General features: G+C 41.0%; 1 protein-coding gene across 1 annotated transcript in view; it reads left to right on the top strand.

Moving 5' to 3' along the window:
* Window positions 1–20,817, top strand: part of DAPK1 (death associated protein kinase 1) — a 521,159-nt gene that overhangs the window by 474,456 nt on the left and 25,886 nt on the right. Inside the window, exons 23-24 of the mRNA XM_069228171.1 lie at window positions 7,689–7,827; window positions 18,738–18,858. Of these exons, the coding sequence (XP_069084272.1) occupies window positions 7,689–7,827; window positions 18,738–18,858 (260 nt within the window). The remainder of the gene's footprint in view (window positions 1–7,688; window positions 7,828–18,737; window positions 18,859–20,817) is intronic.

Here is a 20,817-nt window from a genome sequence, read left to right as displayed (position 1 = left end):
TAATCATCCAAAACTCTTTTTTCCTCCTCGTGCCCTTTGTTTGTATGAGCACCCTTAATGCCCACAGCTGTGAAAAGGACAAAGAAAAGGGCAGAGGGCGCAGGGGGCCTCCGGACTCACCTTCATTCTGTTCCCATCAGATTGGAGGATGGTCCGTACAGGGCTATTATAAGTAGCGCTTTTGTGCGCTAATGGCCCACTGAATAATAGATGTGAGAGGGGAAATTATTTTGTCCCCCCACCTTCGTCCCCCGTGTCCCCCACCCTCCAAAATCTGGGGGGGATACATCCCCCGCGTCCCCCACACTTCCTACGCCCATAGTTGTGGATTCATCGCTCAAGGCCCATGGCCTGAAACAAAACCTCCTGTCTGTTTTAGAGGAAAAACCTTACTTTTTCATGCTCAGTAGGCTCTTAGTTGGTCAAAGTGCACAGTGTGGTGGTTGACACTTGCGTACAAGCCAATTGATCCATCTAGAAGTGAGTCTTTGTGCCTGAATCCAGGGAGGCTAGAGCTGCTCTGAAGCACCTGCTTAGATTTTATGACCCAAGTTGGCTGGTTGCAAGTCACCTCGCTAAGCTAGTAGTGGTATCTTACCTGCCTGGCCACTTGCACCACAGGGACATAGAGACCTACTGCAATATGGTTGGGAGCGAAAGTTAGGGCTTCAGTCAGTACAAACATGATGCCCTCTTACAAGGATTGGAAGTAAATAAGAAACGCACTGCATTGCCATTTCTAGGTCTTAAAATTCGAATTTGCTCATATTTTTCAGAAGCCTTTAGTTTAGCCTGACTAGCTCCCCTTTTCCTATTTGAATGAATTCCTTTCTTAAAAACTTCTCTGGTTTCTTTCCTCTCCTTCAGTCTTCAAATCCCTCATCTTGTGCTTTTTGTGCACGAAAGACACATAGATGTTTTAAGACTGTGCTCTCTACAAGGCACTCCCATCTCTTAATTATTTTACTTCGGGTGCATGCTGTGGTTTTGTATCATGTTGTGTGCAAATGTCACAACTTGTTGCTGACAAACTGATTGGGAATTGCAGGAAGCCCCAACAGTTAAATATAAGTGCTGCTAAAACATTATTGGATAAGTTTGTGTTTGTGTTGTCGATTGTCCTTTTAATATTCAAAGAATGAGTACATCATTTGAACTAAAATGTTCACATTTCCAGTTCTTTCTGCAGTAATTTTGGTACTTCAGTGCATCGAAAGAACCATTACATTAATCCAGGCTTGATGCCCATTTCAAATGTAATGTAACTTTTGAGTAAAAGTCAACTTTAAAACGTTGCCTTGTCTCTCATCCAAGTTTTCGAGGGGTCATTCCCAGATAGTGGCCACAAGACTACCATCTTCCCTCCTGGGTTGAGGTATAAACGACTTCTAGGCGAGGACATAGTCGATGTCTGTCTTTGGGAGAGGTGTTACCTTTCCCTGGCAAGACGCCACACAGCATGTGAGCCCAAAATGTTAGCTTCGAAGGGTAAGGTATGTTTGAAGGGCAAATTGAGGCCCACATGAGAGGGGCTGCTCTTTTGTCCTGGTAAACACGTTGGCATCTGAGAGACAGAGGGGGATTTTTCTGTGGGCATGTAGCCTTTAGCTAACCACACCTCTAGGGTGGGCTACCAAGCTATACACACGGAGAGAAGGGTTCTGCCATCTTATGAGTGGGCAGAAGATTACACTCCGGGATAGCTAGATGCTAGTCATTGCAGGAAGTCATCATCAGGCGGGAGCGGCCCCGATAGCCCACTGGCAAGTAGTCGCTGCATTCCCAGAGGGCGAGTTATGGGCATGAAAGTGGCACCCCTGGCAGCCAGATCTCAGATCACTCCTGCACTTGAGAGAGGACCGAATAAGGACTGCCATAAATCCGGCCAAGAGAGGCTGCACCAAAAACTGGTCTACATTTACTGATCCTTGGGCTAGCAAAGAGAAGAGTGTGCTGTGGTGTCACTCTCAAGAAAAGTTGTCCCTCAGCCCCAGGCTGTAGAGGTGAACTCCATTGGACAGTTGGATGGCTTGCTTTACAGCCCCATGGCCATAAAACCCGAAGAAAGCTGCTGGGATGAGTTGGCAGCTACAGTGCCTGATTGCTGAGATGGGTGTTGTGAATGGACTGCTTGAGGAAGGCATGTTAACTGGCGGTGTGATTTGAAGTGGATCTGTATTACTTCCTGTGAACTGTCTTTTTATGTTACCAGTTGCAGTTTACAGTCCAGCCACGTGTTGTTGCCAGGTGTAGGATAACATTTAAGGGCCAGTATTATAAAGGAGGTTTCTGTAAATGTTTTGTTCCCATGCAAGACTGGCGCTTCCTTATGTTCTAAAAATGCCCTTAGATATTCTCCGCTTGATCTGTAATACTTTACCAGGTACATCATATAGGTCTCATTGCACATACAGACTCAAAGGTGAAGGTACTGAGCAGTGCATAGGATTTCATCCGCATAGTTATGAAAGCAGGTCAGCCTCAGTTGAGGATGCCCTTCCTTGAGTGAGGGTGGCCTGCTGTCAGTTGTATTATTTTCCTTAGTCCATGGGTGCACTTATTGGGGCAGAGACGGTGTGTTTTTGATGGTTTCCTAAAGTCTGCTTTGTTGTAAATTTCAGGTTGAGGCCAGATTTCTGTTGCAAAGTTTCATTTTGAATAAAAACACACTCTGTATGGTTCCAAATTAGGAGAGCAATTAAACGCAAACAAGATATGATATACAGAATAAGTTAACAGACACATCAAGATGGTGAAAAAAAGCTTCCCTAAAGTTGAACTGAAAGCTACCTTCAATACTCTAATTTCACCCCCTTCTTATCGCCCCCTTTGCTGATGCAAAGCTTGCTAATTTGTGGTAAGAAGAGGTGCACACATAGCCATTGCAACTCTGGCTAGTCTCTTCATCCATGTACAATGCAGTAGGAAACACTAATGTTTCTTGATTGGTGGTTGTGAAATCGTATTGTTCTTGTGACCCTCGTGTATTTTCCACAAAACCAATAAAATAAGAAAAGTTCATAAACTTAAATTCAGTTAGGTTTGTGGGACTTCTCTAATGCTAGCAGTATTGCTTCCTGTCAAGTTTCAGTATGTCATACGTGAGTGTACTCTAGTGTACATTTCTCTCTCAAGTGTCGAGTCATACATGACACGAGGAGAAATTATGCAAGATAAGTACTTGCAAGCAAAACACTGATGTTAAACCCACCATATACATAGTTAAGAATAACAGATCAGAGAATAATGAACAGAAGAGGTAGTTTATTTGGGGCATATTTTAGGACATGTGCAAGTGAGGGGAAAATATACACGGGTGTTGCAAAGGAAAACTTCACAAACTACATGAACGCCAGTAATCGGAACTACATAATAAAACTCCACCCAGTCCTATTTGTGATACGCGGTGCCCTATTGCTTAAGTCCCACAGAGGCATTATAGGTGCTCGCACTCCTTAGTGCCCATGGAGCACTAATATATTACAGAAAACGCTGCATATACTTCTGTGTCTGCAGCACTGATCGCATGGCCATATATTTGCGACTGTACTATCTCAAGGGGATGTTCCCCCATTTGCATGGTGGTGTGGTCCCATGCAAATGAGCTAACACCTTTGCCACCATGCTGTATTTTCTTAGCATGTGCAGGGCCCAAAAAAAACTTTTGCGTAGTGCACTGAAGGTGCATCACATAGTTAGGGGTGTACAACTCAGTTAGTGCACCCTCAAGGACAGCTTTTAGGATGGGGAATTTAAGGTCACAAGGACCCCAAGACATCTGTCAGCAGGCGGGTGCAGTCAGTAAATGCACCTTTGTATGGTAGGGATCCATGCTTCATCTCTAAAACCAGGCTGGTGCCCATATACCGGAAGATGGACCAGGTGTTTGAAACTGCCATCTTTCAGTGATATGCTCTCCCTAGTGCCGACACATATTTGTGCCTGAGGTAGATGGGTTTGATTTTGTTGTTGTACTATGGCACAGAGTTGTGGTGTTCCACTAGATGCACCTCACAAGGCTATGTCGACGCAGACCATGTGCCATATTAATGTAATGCCGCCCGGCTCTGCCCTATAGCGAGCACTGCTCTAAGTGCTTGTTTCTGCAGGCCCAGGTCTGCGGAGAGCAAACAGTCATGCTTAACTGACTGAAGCAGCTTCATAATGTGTTTGGACGCGGGGATATCAAGTAATATTGAGAAGAAAAGCCAAGTATCGCCCTAGATTTCTGTTTGTGAACCTCCCGCCTTCTGTATTTGTTGTGTATGTTTATGTTCACGTTCTTTCATTGTCATGTCATTGAAATGCCATTTGTGTCTTTCTTTTCTCATTCTCTTTCTTGCGGGCGCCCTGGCGTTGTTACTTACTGTTCATGTCTAATGAGGGCCCCTTGTGTAAGTACTGGACATAGGCATTCATGACACAGGGCATGAATGTTAACAAGTAGAGCGATCTTTCGCTACGTTTGTAGAAAAAGTGCATTTCTAAATATGTCACAAAAGTTCACTAGAGTGTATTGAAATGATTAGCAATAGAAAATATTAGAAAATATTTTTGTGTGCATATGCTTTTCATGGACTATTCACCCCGCTGAGGTGAATGCCGACATGGCCTTTTGTTGTGTATTAACCTGCCCTGTGATGTCTGATGATGGTTGAAAAGAACAGATTTGTTGACATTTGTTGCCTGAAGAAGGACACTCGATGGCACATTTCCCAGGGACCCTTCACGAGGAGCTGACTTTCAGTAACATGGGGCTGGGGATATCGTGAGGTCTTTTTGCTACTGGCACTAGGGTGAATTGCCGCTGTATGTGACTCTCAATAGCATCTTCCTCATTGTTCATTTATAACACCTAATAATGTGGACCAAACCACACTTAGGTGACAGGGGCCATCACAGAAGAGCAAAAAAGACAGGGAAATTTAACTGAACAGGCAGCTCTCCAGGACTTTCTTAAACGGTAATAAGGAGTGGTTCTCTTGGAGTTGGAGCAGTAGATGATTCCAGAGCCTGAGATCCAGCACTGAGAATCTTTGATCCCTCTAGATTTTCAGCTAGAACAGTAAGCTATGGTAGTTGCCTCTCAGTCCTAAATTTATCTCCACCGACTGATGATATTTTTAAAATAGCTGTGTTAAGCAGCACTGTTTAACTATGCAGTTCATAAAATATTTACTCTCCCCGAAAAAGGTTAAGATTGTGTCTGAGTTGAAAACATGTCAGTGGAGGTGTGCCTTCAAGTTATCTAATAATCTGTTTCAGCACATGGTTGCTCGTATTTCCTTTTTAAACTCAAGGTTGCTGTTGTGTGGTGACTAGAGCTCTGCATCATGGTTCGTGGACCTCCTTTCGGGGCAGTAGCATTCTGTTATTGCATGGTCAAGCCAAGTACCATATTTGTGAAAAGCATTTGATAAGACATTTTTCTGTCAGTTAATTTGTGTAACAATTTAGTGTTACCAGAATTCAGTGAGGATTGGTAATGCCAACGTCTGGCTTTGGTAAGAACACAATGTATTGTTTTGGAGGGGTGGGGGAAAACATACGGAATATGAAAAAAGCATTTGGCAAAAGTATTCCTATTTTCAAAATAAAGGAGTGGCTGGGCGGCTCAGGCATACCAACTCTAGCACTGAAGCACACTGCAATACAGGCTGTTGCGCACAAGTTGTTCGGTAAAGTGATGTTGCTCATATTGCAAGACAACTAATGGATGAAGCAAACGGCCCAATGCCGTATGTTGTGGAGGATGGAAGCAAAATGTGAACGACACATGAGCAGACCAATGGATGAAGAGGACTTGTTGAAAGCCCCTCTAAGTATGTATGTGTATTTATAAATGATGTTTAGGAAGACATGAAGCTGGCAAGAGAGCTAAACCTGTCTCCATACCAGTCTGAAAAGAGGAGGATTGGTGACTGTTCATGGCAGTGTGGGGGTAGAAAGATAGAACTGGCTCGCATTGGACCTAAGAATGCGAAAAACCAATGAGATATGCAGAGCAGAGTAAAACTGAAGACATATCTTTACAAACATTTATTTAACTAGCATTAATACTAAATTCTACCGCCACACATGCTCCCCACCTACAAGTTTGAGAGACGAAGTGCGTTACAAGTTCAAAATTACGTGATCTCGGGGACAATGGTGAGAGACTGGGATGAGTGGCCACTGGTCACATCTAATCTTCATAGACCTTATCTGATTTCTCAAGCGTCTAAGAAATAGAATAAGAAAATAGCATAATGTGGATAGGGAATTAAGACCGGGAATTCTATGTTTGCTGGACCAAAAGCAATGTTGTCCAAGGAAAATAAGTACGATCCTTCCGGTATGATTCCTTTCTGATTTTTACTCTAACTTTCTGATTGTCACTACATTGCATGGCGCCAAATGGATCCCCTGCTTGGGTGATAGTAATAACCACTGCAGGAAGAAGCCCCTTTAGTCCTGAAAGACAAACATACTTCAGTGAAATGGAGATATCAGTAAGCCTCATTAGAAGATATGCTTCTTTCTCCTTCACCTTATGAAGTGAGAGTTGAAGGAAATAGGTTTTTAAGCGTTAATTCAGCATACCTGGGGTCAACAGGACGAATATAGACGGATGAGTTACATAGGAAGGGATCAGAAGATAGGATGTGAAACACAAAAACCTAGAGCACAGATAACCTGCCATGCAGGGAAAGCCGTGCATATGTTCCAGGCAATTGAAATATTGTTTGCACTACATGGAGGGGTCATACGATTTGACATACAAATGTTGAAATTATTGTAAATGTCTCATTCTCGACCTCTGACATAACTGTGCCAACAATGACAGAAGAGGCCATCTTTATAAGAGTAGCTTCTACTCCTCACTTCTGTCATGTGTTACAGATGCGGATATTTGTTTTTGTAGAATGCACGAGCGCTGCCAAACACTTGCAAACTGTTCGTTACAGAGACAAGGTAGTATGCTGGTTTGCTTTGGCAACAGGCCATGTTTTTCTTGCCATTGTCAAGTGCCAACATTGCCCTGTGAGTGAAAGCTTGTGGCTCATTAAGATTACTGATGGATGACATAAGGTCTTTCGTACTTTCAGCATGAAGGGCGGCTTTCTGGAGAAAGCTCTGACTCTGAAATTATATGAAGAACGTCCTGAGCTTTAAAGCTAACTAGTCACAGATCCTTAGAACATAGAGCAGTTGAGCTGGGTCAGAGAAACGGCGACTTGCCAGTACAAGCAAAAAAGAACAACTGTTGTGTTTTTTAACAGTCCTATGAAGGATTTTTAAGAATCCTCTGAGTGAAGACAGCAAAGGAAGGAAGCCATTTTCAGACCAAAATTAAGTTCTGATCATGGTGAGCCTGAGGCTGCAGAGTTAACGACTAGTATGGAAATGATCAAAATGGTGGTACCGCATGAGGTGAAGCTGGCAGGTACAGAGAGGGAGCAAAAGGAGTTTTATCACCTGATTACCATTCAAAGGACATAAGCAGGCTATAGGAACATTGAACATGATGTTTGGTGCAAAGCGTAGCCAACTATTTCATAGCGAGGGCGCGTATGTGTGGGCTATGCGCGTTTTATTAAGATGTGACAAAATGAGGTGGAGTTAAGAAGGTTGTTTTGAGAATGCAATTTATAGAACACCATCTAATCGAATTTCTTTGTTTTTCCCTCTCTCGGGTGCTGTTACAGCATTTGGTGGGAAGTTGAAAAATCCCTTGCGGGTTGTCCTGGTCGCCACTCATGCAGACATTGTGAATCTTCCTCGTCCAGTTGGAGGAGAGTTTGGTTATGACAAAGATTTGTCACTGCTGAAAGAAATAAAAAATCGGTAAGAATTATTTTTGTGTGTGAATCAAAAACGTCTCCTGTGTTTTCCTTGTACTTTTGCTGGGTCCATCCAGGCTATAGAGATGAGTTTATACGAGCAATCTTTTTGTGGCAACTTATTTGAAAAAAAATAACTTTTACCTTTTCCCATCTTGTGCAGTTTTGGAATGACAGAAAATGTAATTAATGATAGGGTCAAAGTGAGGGTTTGGCTTTCATAGTGCGTTTATGCCATAAACTCCTTTTTAGGGTCGAGCCTGCGTTGCATGCGCTCGCGCATGCGTATCGCAGCGATACGCTTTTGTATTTAGAAAAGGGCTCGGAGCCCTGTCAACTTCACGTCAGTGTTTTGTTTTGGTTCGTGGGCTTGCCTAATAAAATCTGCTTGCTTTCATTAGTCGAAGGCAAGCATACGTCATGCCTTTTCCTGTGGCTAGCCCTCCTCGAGCGCAACGACCAAGTACAGAAAACATGCGAGGCTCGCTGTTTTCCATCGGGCTCGTGGACTTCTTTTTCTATAATTTACGAGCGCGATCTCGCTTGGCAGAAGTCGAGCGCTTTACATTGTTAATTTCACTTTTTCGGGCTGCGTACATAAATGCACTTTTGCCCGATAGGTGAAAAGTCGGGTTAGGAGTTTACAACGCGATCAGCTCTAACATAAGCAAACGTGAGACCCGTTGCATTGTAAATGCTTGTTATTGCTTCTCTTTCTCAGGTAGGAGAATGTACCACTGCCAGGATGTGCCCTTGCATTGTGCAGTAGGTGTGCTGTTCTGCTCCTTCTGTGGATTTTCTTGCTGAACTTTAGTTAGTCCCTCAGTTATCTATGAATATGTGAACTCCCTGGAAGTGCTCCAGGTGCTGTGTTTCTCACCCAAATATTATTCCATCAAGAACATCACTTCTGGCCCCTCAGTAGCTAGGTTGAAACTGATGACTTGTGGCAGCGGAGGGTCTGCTGCTGAGCAAAGCCCCGTTTAACTGTGTTATGAAGGGTGGACTCTATATGCCTTTAATGTGTAAACTACATGTGCTCTGTAATGGAATAGTTATATGTGTCAGAGATCACATAGCTCTTTCAGTGCTGTCCTGTTTCTGGCTGTACTCAGTGCATTCTGCCCATTGATAGGAGGGAGCTGATCAGTGCTGCTTCCGCTCGGCAGCTCTGATAGGGGGACGAGCTGGCACCCTCTTTTAGGATTAGATTTGGATGAGTTTGAATCTAGACCCTGCGGCCTCTCCCTCTGTGCTCTTCCAAGGAATGTATGTGAGTGGCAGGGAATATGTCCCCTGTCTGCAAATCCACTATTTGTTGGACCCGTTGCTCCTGCCCTTTACCCTTTTTGTGAAATCCCAGGAGAGAAGCCTCTAAAAATGTTCACTACTTTGTTTTGTTGGGGTTATCGTAATACACCTAGCGCTTAATTTATTATGCCCTGGATTCTCACACGTGCCCTCAGTTTTGACAAAATGGTGGCCTCCAGGAGCCATTAGGTTGTATTTGTATGGACTTCTGGAGAAGCTTTGCTGCACCACACTTTTGTGGTAAATGTCGTGGCCACAGAAATACATACATTTACTGCCCTTCCCACTTGTCCTTTTTAATAGAAAAATGTAATCATGGAAAGTAAATAAAACCTAAACATCCAAATTCCAATTAGTGCCCATTGTTACCTGCGCTTTATTGATATAAGCTGCGTGAAGCTAAAAACCCGAAGTAACACATGTAATATAGCAAATACATAACTGGTAGCGTGATATGGACCTTCTTAGCCATGTTGTTCTAGTGGCATTTTCAAACCAATCAGCTTTCGGACATTTGGTTTATGGAGACACCAGAGTCCCTTGATGACAGTATTGCACAAAAGGACATGGCTGTGTGTGTGCGCGCACACACACACACTTCCCCACCCCCTTCTCTCTCACCAAACTCGGCATGAAACTAGATCTTTACTCAAGGAAGTCCCTTTGCTTGATTTGACATAAAATCTATTCCGTAGTTTGAGGAATTAGTGTTCCAAAAAGTGTCTGTGCTAGACATTTTTAAAATGTCAGCAATATCTTGACCGTTAGACCACAAACTGCCCTCAAATCTCAAAAATTGAAAAAAAACAATCCTATCGAACAAGGACGTTTTGTTTCAGGTCATCCATTTCAGGCCTGCCGGTTGAAGTTGGGTTTAAAGACCAGAAGGCTCTGATTGGAAAGCTGCAAAAGAAGATTTTCTATTGTCTTCCATTACAGGACACAGGTCTCTTAGGCTGCATAAAGGGGGGCAAACAGACACACCATGCCCCGGTCCCCCAACTTTGGGTGCAGATTTGGCCCCCTTAGCAACGTGGTGAACTTCCAATTGAATCTGTGGACCATTTGTCAAGTTAGAGTATTCTGAGCTTTTCATTGGCTTAAAGATCAGGGAACCCTCCACCATATTGAAAAAGTGCTTTTTCTTTGCAACAAGGAAACACATCTACCATTTTGTGACTAGCAGTTGGGATTTGGTATGACTGGCGTTTACCAACTTAAGTCATAACGAAAAAACACAGCACACGATTTGAGGGCCCTTACCTGCTGAGGAAGAGGTGCTCTGCACTAGGGAGATGGTAAAATGTGAGAAGAACATCAAGGATTCTGTTCGGGAATTCTTTCGACCAATGGTTCTTAGCCTCTTGACTTCCGTGGACCCCCACTAGTTTACTGCTGGAAGGCAATTTATATGATTTTAATAATTTTATTTAATTAACCAACAAAATATGAAAAAAACGAAATTTTAATAGGAAGTTTTGATCTTTGCAAAATTTAGTTGTATTTCTAAAAGATTAAACAATTAGCTAGAATCTAACATATCGCTTTTTTTTTTGCTCCGAATGCATGCTTTCTTTTTGTTGATGCGCACGAGTGCTTTAACTGAGGTCACCAATCATCCGTACTAGTTTTGTTTGCTGTACCTGTCCTGCTACAAATAATAAAGTGAGGGTACCAGGATAATTTCAACCTCCAATTTCAAATTGCTTCACATGTACAGAATTTTAACATATTCACTTTTGCATTCTATTTGTACATACTTCATTAACCACTGATATTATTTAATTTCTAAATAGCTGAGAACAGTATTTAAAATTACCGGACCCACAGGAGGCCACCAGTGCAGGGTTACCCACTGCTTTAGACACCCGCCAGAGTAGAAGAAGGTGTATACCATGAGAGTCACCTGCAAGCTCTCTGGCAAGAAGTTAAGCATGGGATAGAGCGCACTCTAATATTTAGCACTTTAAGTATGGGAGGCCACCCCCAGTTGAATCATGACTAGGAGTACTTGAGATGACTGCAGGAAAGGCAAACTGATGAAAGAGAGGCCATCAAAAAAGAGGCCATCAAAAGACCGCAAAACCTTCCCGCAGAGTGCTGCAGTAGGTTGAGGAGGAAAACAGTCTGCCCACAACATCGTCACATGGTACCGTGTGGAGCTCAGGACGAACATACGGGTTGTAGAACAGAACATATGACTTGGCACAGAAAAATGGAAGAACATTTTCTGAAAATTCCATTGGGGGAAAAAAATATTAGTGACTGTGCTGCAGCAGTTATTTAGAAAACAGTCAGAAGGTCATGCGTAACATGGGTCGGTCGGCTGCCAACATTAAATTGTACTTGTTGTACGAGTTATGGTTTAGATGGCTGTTTTGCAAGTCATGGATTGCTGACTGACAATTATTAGTTTTTTTTGGCATTTGTAACCATAACTGTCCTTACCTGTGTTTTAATACACTGCCTCAGGGAGAGGTTATATACAGCCCGAAAGTGAAAGTGTTTATTTGCTCAATTCATTCCCCAGTTTAGCAGGACTGTGGGCAACTTTCAAAACTTTTATCTGAGAAAAGAGATGTGGAAGCACCACAGTAGCGAAATGAACAAAATCATTTTCGCCCAGTAAGCTATTGTTTACTAAAAGGGGACGTTCAACTTGGTTATGTCCATTTCTCAAGAAACAGCTGAGTGTGTTCTCAAGAGCCAAAAACCAGCATTGCATAGAATGGTTCCAGTAAGCCAAACTACGTTTTCCCATAGTAAAGCTTTCTGCGGAATGATCTGCGTCCATGCCCATCACCCTTTACCAGTGAGAGTGCTTCCATGGCCTTTACCAGTGAGAGTGCTTCCATACTAATGGCAAAAAGATTACTAGTGAACTGCGTCAACCTTTCATTACGCCTTGGTAAATTCTGTGTTTAAATGTGTGAAACTCAACACCTATCTGTATTTGTGAAACACCATCACCTTTTTTTCACATTAAATATGGTAACACACGTAGCTTTTATAGCCACGGTAACTTTGTTGAAACATGAATTCAAGATACCTGACATTGAAATGTCCCTTCTCAAAGCTGTGCTATATAGTCCATACTCAATGGAAGTAATTTATATGGAGGAACTAGAGCAACTGCCCCACTCATAGAGGAAAATGAGCAACCATGTCAGGATGGATCATCACCATCTTCTGGTGTGATATGTACAAGTACCAGAATGGCATACTACTCTCAGTGGGGAGTAGCGGTGTGTGCTTTCTTGATAAGGAAAAATTATGTTTATGTGTGGAGAATGGGGCCTATTTCCTTTCAGTTGTCACCTACCAAACAGGTATCTATATATGAAAGCCTGTTGTGTACCATACAAAACATACAGTGGACTTTGTGTCCACCCATTGCTTAGCATTGGTTGGATTTGTCACTCATGTGCTTACTTCTTATTGAATGGTTCCCCTTTCACAACTTTTATTCCTCCATTTCCCTCGAGCATAGCTTCTTTACCATCCTTTTGATTGGATGACCTATGTTCTTACACTGCTCGTTTTCAGGGAACTACTTTTTTCTTTTTCTTTCAGCACTCCATGAGAATGTCCATGTTTTCTAGCTCTTTCCTTGTGGGCTGCTTTCCCCAAACTCCCCTCCAAAAGTGGCTTCCATGTTGCTCTCTCATACCTTCTCACATAATTTCCTTTACTTTCCCTACCCCTACTTGCCCTTTTTGTTTGTATGTGTTTTTTGCCTCCTTTGGACCCAGCCTAAAGCACTTCTTTTGCTCGTTCACTACCACCCACTCTCCATTTCTTCACCCGCTCTTCTGTTTATCCCCGCCACCCTCTGTAACATTGGTGACATAACTGTCAGGCAATTGCCACTTTCTGCTGGGCTGCTCTGCAAAATAATACGCTCTTTATGCAAGTAAAATTACATTTTTGATTTATAGATTGGCCATCTCGAATCTGTAAGCACATTTTAAGGAAAGTGGCACCTGTGTCATTCCAGAGGCGCACACATACGTCATCACAGATTCATACACATATGGAATGATATGGCCACCAGCATAAGCCATGTCATCTTGCCAGTTTGTTTTGTCCTGCTTATTTTTTTGTGCCAGTGCTGCATCAGCCAAAAGCACAGGCAAAGCAAATAGTTTAAACAGATAAAAAAGGAGTATCCACAATGATTGGTAACTAGTGAAATCCATTGAAAGAGAGTAACCTCCTGCATGTTTTGATTTAACTAGCTATCAGTCTGTGTTTTTTTGACCATCCAACAGCTATATGAAAACATTCTTGGTAAGACCATATGTTGGCACCTCCTCTTACACTGATGGACACTTTGAAGTGGTTTCACGCTCCATGAAGTTGTGATGTACACATAAGTAGAATGAGCTCTATTCATAAGTTGAATGAATAAAGGAACACCCTTAATTTTCAGTTTGTGTGAAGGAGGCATCAAATAATGAAACTCATAACCTACCATTGCACAGTTTTATTTCTGAGGACACCACTGAATGGTAAACAGGTGTCTACCTAAGACATTAGCAGAGACATCCACCACCAACTCTTCAATATCAAAAACAAGCAAGAGAACTTGGGTAGAACCCACTGTCCATCATCGAACCTCTGTGATGAAGCATGCCACTTATTGTGGGTCATGAGTTTGCATCCTTTTTATAAACAAAAACGTGTAGAAGAATCGCAGTAAATAATGCTCGCAGTCCCTTCTGACCTCTAATATTCATAACTAAGAGCAGGGTCAGTGTTTTTTCTGATCTCGTGTATACCAGTGGGGTGAACTGAAAATCCTGTAACTCTTCTCGCCCCGCTTACCCCCTCCTCCATAAACCCTTTGTTAGTGACATACCCCTGCTGAAACTGATCAGGCCATGCAAGTCTATATTTTCCATCTTATGTTGACAGTGCTCAGTTACCTACTGAGATCAGCTGGAAAAGAATGCAACAGGGATTTGGAAATCCTATCGCCCAGGGGATATTGTTTCGGGTCAAGGCCAACAGGTTTTCATGTTTATATTGTCCTTGGGACAAGTAGGCCCAACCCTGTGCAGCACAAACCCTTTGGCTACCAGTTTACAGAGAAGGGAACTGTCTGCAGTTGAGGTAATATGTGTCCATACTGCAACATGCTGTTTGAATTTGTATTTATGGCTCATTAATGAAAAGCCTTCATTAGTAGGGTGAGCACTGTAAATAAACGTTTTAAGGTCACACTACTCCACTGATAGTGGTTCCAGTGGGGGGGGAAAAAAAAAGTGTACACACGTTTGAAAAGTTTAATATGAGGCTAATTATAATCCTCTCTGATTAGATGCAAATGTTTGCAGAAACTTGTAAGCAAGAGTGATGATTATTTGCTTTCAAAATAAAATGTTCAGAAAAAAATGCAACTAGGAAAAAAAAAAGCAGTTTCACTACTACGAAATTTTAGGTGCTATTTTGTTGAAGTAGTAAAATGTGTTGCTGCATGCTAGTATTTCTAAAAAATATTCCTAATGGAAAATCAGTGTAACCATTTTCAACAAGACTATGGGAAGCATAAAAATAAACAAGCAGTGGCAAAGTAAACTGATAAAAAAAAAAAAGTTGAAAGTCTTTTGTGTCTTCAACAAGTGTCTTGTTTTGACATTGCTTTTATAACACTTTATTGCTGCAAGAGCTGCCAGGCCCTCGTCCTTGTAACAAACACAGGCAAAAAGAAAACAAAATGATCTCACAAAGCACACATTACCACCAGTGATGTAACAAAGGCCCTAAACCCCCCTCCAGGGGGCCCCCTCAGCACAGCACCTGCCCTGAGTGAGTCTGTAGGAGTGGGGGCCTCCGTATTCTTTGCAAGGGGGTCTCCAGTTTTTTTTTACTCCACTGATTGCCACAGTAGTCCCTGGCACTGAACAAAACTACTTTGTGTCCAATATGCTCCTTGTGGAAGAGCAGAATGTGAACACTCATAGTAAAGCCAGACGATAGATAGAAAGAGAAATAGAAGTTTAATAAAAACAAAATACCTTTGGTAATGCAAGACCTAATCAGAGACCCAATTCTTAAAGAAAGTCACAAAAGGGCACCTATGCTATATGTCTTTGAATTAGTGGCTTTCATGAATTCACAAGAATGTACAGAAGTAGATTGGGAAATCGTACTCCTAGAAAATATTTGTGAACTGTATTTTAGCACGAGCAAATATGCTTTTGTAGATTAGCTCATGTGAAAATCTGTTGAGCGTTTACAAGTACACTTTCTCTCCAACCACTTTTTTCCACAACCCTGGAAGAATTTCTACTTCTGCCATTGCCAGAAGTAAATTTCCAACCTTTCTTATTAATGGAAAAGATTAGAGAAAAGCTGGTAGAAATAATTAAAATATGCAAGTCAGTAGGTTTGCAGACTTAAAGGTATTCCTGCTTAATGCTTCCTCTTGCCCCAGTATGTAGGTCTGAGGAAAGATGGCAAAATAAGGAAATTGCTATAGTAGGGATTGAAATTGCAAGAATTCAAGTCCTACTATAATATTAGCTCTGGCATAATCAGAGAGGTTATTATCAGAGTTCTTACATAATGAGATTGCTGCCATAATTTATCGCCGCACTAAATGGCACTAAAGGGACAAGTAGATTTTTTTACAGGACAAGTAGATTTAAGAAGCAACCTGTTCTGTGGACAAGTAGATAATTTATTAAATTCCACACCCCTGAGGCATTAGAACAATTAATTTAGGACACATCTCCAGCTTGTGCGAAACAACAGGCTGCAAGCTGTTTGGAGCTACAGTTGGACTAGACAATCTCATAATTATTCCCCAGTCTTTTTTCTAAATGATGGAGTTCTATTAAGGATGCGTTAATTGAATTAGGTGGTGAACAGCATGTTTTATTGTGCCTTACTTCTTGGGTATGCAAATGTTTATTCCTGCACAGTATCATTCATAATAGTAAGGGACGCAGAATATGCTACCAACCTATACCCTGGCATCTGCGCCTAATTATTGAATAATTTGTCTGTTTTTATTTCTGACTTTACAGTCTGACTTCCTTGCTATGCCAAAGAAGAGTAATTTTTATAATATTCATATGATGGCAAAAACATATTCATATTTTCAAAAACTATGCAAATGGCAGAAGGTTTGGCATACCTACTTTCAACCACCATGCAAAAGGCCCTCCATGACTGTGCCTCTGCGACAAGATTGTGTTCTGTCCTCAATTTTCAGGTGCAGGGCTTGGGTACCTGGTTTACAATAGTGCACACGTGTCTTTGAATTCAGCTTTTAATGACACCCATAAAGAAACAGTGTGTGAACTGTATAAACTCTGGCGGCAGACTGGAGATGAGGACAAAATCCATTTGTGACAAGGTGGTTGTGTTATCTGCTTGCAGACTAAACCAGTTGCCTCTTGAACCTTTTTCCATCCTTTAGAGATAAGCAAGACATGAAATCTTGGTCATATGTGTTAACTCAGACCTAGAACTGTGTTGGCTTTACAGCATTTAAAAGATGGCATTTGAATATACCAGTGACATTTTGGCTGAATTATTTTTCTAGCTTGACTAATTTGTCCTTTCCAAGACGTGCAAGATGATATATTTATTTGTCATTTTGTGTATTTCTGGGCACTCTGAATTCCTACAAGTGGCTGAATGCTTGTTATATACATAGATATAACTTAACAATCATATTCACACATTTTAATGTATGTGTGATGCATTTTCTAGATTGCTCTAGAGCACAGAGTTCTGTTTTCTAGATACCATGGCAATAAGGACTCACTAGGGGCCCAACCCGAGACAGAAAACCAGTTGGACTGTAACCACCCTATAATACTCTGAGCAATACTTGAGTGAGACTTGTTTCAGGTAACAATCAATCCCATGAGGCATTATAGGGAAGATCAGTGGAACCCTCAAATCCTCGATTGCTAAAGAATGACGCACCCAATAATACTAGGAAACAAAGGATGCATTTTAAAGATTTATTTTTAAAATCAAAATTCTATCCTAGTGGACAAAATATGAATTGCAATTGCAATAAAGACAAATACAGTGGTAGCTGAACTGTCTGCTAAAGACTTGAACAATAGGGAAAAATCCAATATATTTACTGTATAACTTTATAGCAGTTGTATCCTTTTTCTTTTACTTCTGTTTTCAAAACTAATTTTAGCGTAAAGCAGAAAAGAATGCTCGTTTCGGGTTTGAGGTGTTCACACCACCATGCTTGTTTGAACAATAAGGTTTATGTTTACTATAATAGCAAAGCCTCCTATTCCCATTGTATGAGCTTGGATAATAAGTTCAGCATTAAAAGCTAAATGCCTCCCCAGTAGCCTTGAGTTAAAGTTGGTGATGTAATTCTGCGTGACTGCTGTCATTGTCTCCTGGTGCAAAGGTTCCTCTGTAACCCTTCACATCCTGTGTCTGGATTTTATAACATTATTTAGACGTCGTTGAACCTTTTAGGATAAACAATTGACAGAAAATGGCTAGATGCCCTTGTACGTATTCTTGCTCTGCAAATACTTGGCTCTTTGAATGGTGAAACAAAGAAAATAGGCAGTTATCAGCTTTCCATGGAACTATGTTCTCAACTCTGTAACAGTTATTTATAAAGGAACAACACATTCTGCACTTAATAAATACTATCCATATATTCAAGGAGACTTGATTATCAATTTTCAAGGAGAAAAGTAACATGAAAAAAGTGCATTCGCTAACCATCATGCATTCATGTTTTTAAATGATTAACACGTGTCACTTAAAAGGGGAATACCTAAAAGGGAAAATACATGATAATCACAACATGTCTCTTAAATCAGCAAGTAAATATCATGGTCTTCTCGATAACTTCTTTTTTTGCACACCCACTTTTATTTGTACTTTATTAAAGATTATTTACACAATGCTTTTAAAATGTTTTTATTAGCTGTGTATCTATTATGCATTCATATAATATGCATTTATAATGGACAAATCAATAACATTTTAACTGACTCTCCATTCCTGTGTGTTGTGTTTTTCTCTTGGTCCGCTCTCTTGGTCTCAGTTTCCATTTTTAAAGTGCACATTTTTCAAAGGTGTCACATTAATTATGTGTTGGTATTTTACACCAGTGATATTGAAGGCAATGTTTTGTTCTTTAGAAAAATGCTGAAAGTGAAGTCGGAAAAAAACACTCTATCTCACATCAGGTGGTAGTGTCCTAGGATTTAGTAATTTTGGTTCCATGTGATCTAAATCGTGTCCGGATTCCCAGACCTCCCTTTTGTTCTTTACCCATTGTTGTTTTTGGATATGCTGGTGAAGACAGCCAATATAATTTTTCAACTCGAGTAGGTATACTAATAGCCCATATATTTCTTTCAACCAGGTTGGCTTTTGCCAATTCTTCTAAAATTGCTCGATCCACTTCCAGTAAGCTTATGGTGGTCCAAAATATTGACGGTCTATAACGTGGGGAACCTGTTCAGTTAATATTAGATGTGTATATGATTTTTTTTACGATTTCCACAACAGTTTCTCAGGTTATGAAAAAGACGTAAACATTTGCAGGGTTGACTTGAAATGGTATAAAATATGTTTCTCTGAATCTTTTAGGTTCGGGAATGATCTTCAGATTTCTGATAAGTTATTTGTTTTGGATGCTGGAGCATCTGGGTCCAAAGATATGAAATTGCTGAGGAATCACCTGCAAGAGTGGAGGAGTCAACTGATTTTGGTAAGATTTTCCAGATGGGTGACAAGAAAGGTCTAAATTTGATGGTAATACTGGTATTTGCATGATTGCCCGTAGAACCTCAGCACTGACAACGAGAAGTAGATTTGTGCCCATGACTTTAGCTCCACCTAGGTTTTTGGTTGAGATGGATATTGAGTGCAATGTGAGGGAAATGTGTATGCTATGCAACTGTTTGACGGATTACAAAATTAGCAGCTAGGAAATATTATTTTGAAATTTATGGCAGGTGTATGGTCTCTGCATGATTAATCTGGCTGCTGACACTGATGCGGTTTTATATGCCCTCGCCGTGTTATAAATGGTAGTTCTGCTACAAGGCTTTTTAATAAAATTTGTGTTAATCATCTGTTTTCAATAACCACAACAGTTTGTTCCAGTTAGTCCACTACATCTGTAACCATTTTAGTTGTTTTGCCCAGGTCAGTACCCAAAGGACTCAATCTGAACTACTGCTAGTTAATGGTCCGTTGTCAGTCTTCACAGATGGCATTAACATCTACAAAATGGTATGAGCTATATTGTCAACTCAACTTAAAAAATCTATGACAAACTCGGGCAATTAGTTGTTGGTAAAATTGTTTCAAGCAAATGTGGGTTACGTATTGAGCATTCTATTGGTGCTTTTGGAGTACACCTTAAGTGTACAGATGGAGTGAACATAAGTGGGAAAGGCATGTAGACCAGATCTCACACTCTCAACTTGCACCTAGACTCATCTTTGAATGTTATTAGTTCATGTGCCTTTTCCACAGACTCCTTCTCCAGGTTCAGTATCTCATTAGGTACCCCACACCGAAAACCCTAAAGATCCCAGGTTTCTAAGTTCACAGAAGTCCAAAACCTCTTCTCAAGTGCAAGCAGTGGTATATCCAAAAGGAGAAAGATTAGGAATTATTGTTCTCTTCTGAGACTTTGCTTACATGAAAGGGAGACACTGGGCTTCTTCTTACAGGTTGATGTGTTGCAGTTCAGTGTACTTGTATATTGAGGCCTCTTTACTGCCAGGGTAGCCCAAAATCGTGCTCACGTTTACCAACGTTTTCAGTTTTTCAGTTTTTACAGGGGCTACGGTCACTGCAAGACCTCTGCATCATGGGATTTGTGATTCTAAAGTTGGATTTGTATGATTCTGACAACGGCACAAACAATGCTGTTTGAGGGTGATTGTTGCCAACAGGTAAAATGGGGTGACGGATGCCAAAGGGCATTTCAAGACCCCAAGGTAAGAATACACTACTCGCCAACAGAAACTCTGATTCCATCGCTGGGCCCCAGTGACCGGACAGTGTATATTACTACACCTACATAAGAAAACAGTTCTGATGTCCACCTGAACTCTTGCATTGACTGTTGTGGACTGTTACATTGCATTTCTTTTCTGCTTTAATAATATGTATCCTAGTCATAACAATCCAGCTGAGCACAAATTAGATTATAAGCATGTACTTCATCTCCCTGTTCCTTAACTTGTAGATCTGTGCAATTACATTTGTGAATATGATGTAAATTGTATTTCCTCGTTAATCGCCAGTCTCCTTCATGAATCTATGTAATTATTTCGCATCTGTAGCCTAATGTACCAGCTTCTTACTGTGTACGAATGCTTAATATACTTATACATTAATATAAAAACTATAAACCAGTACAAATTTACATTCCTTTCTCTGTACCATTAGATGACAGTAATCTGGGCCCAAGCCAGAGTTTAGCATATCTTCCTCCATAGACAGTAAGGGTCATAAAGATATTGATTGCTCACTTTCAGGGTAACTGTCCGAACAGTAGGATGACTATAGAGACAGCTTCATCTCATGGTCACTCATCAGCCAGCAGATAAGCCTTGTTAAACTGGTTTGCCAGAAGTGTATCTTCCTAGCTTAGTGCAGAATCTGCAAATTCCTTCCATGAATGCTTCAAGAAGACAACATAATGTATTTA

The sequence above is a fragment of the Pleurodeles waltl genome, chromosome 1_1 (assembly GCF_031143425.1).
Source record: "Pleurodeles waltl isolate 20211129_DDA chromosome 1_1, aPleWal1.hap1.20221129, whole genome shotgun sequence".
Lineage (NCBI taxonomy): Eukaryota > Metazoa > Chordata > Amphibia > Caudata > Salamandridae > Pleurodeles > Pleurodeles waltl.
The sequence above is the reverse complement of the archived record's forward strand: the minus strand, read 5'-3'. Positions and strand labels throughout refer to the sequence as shown.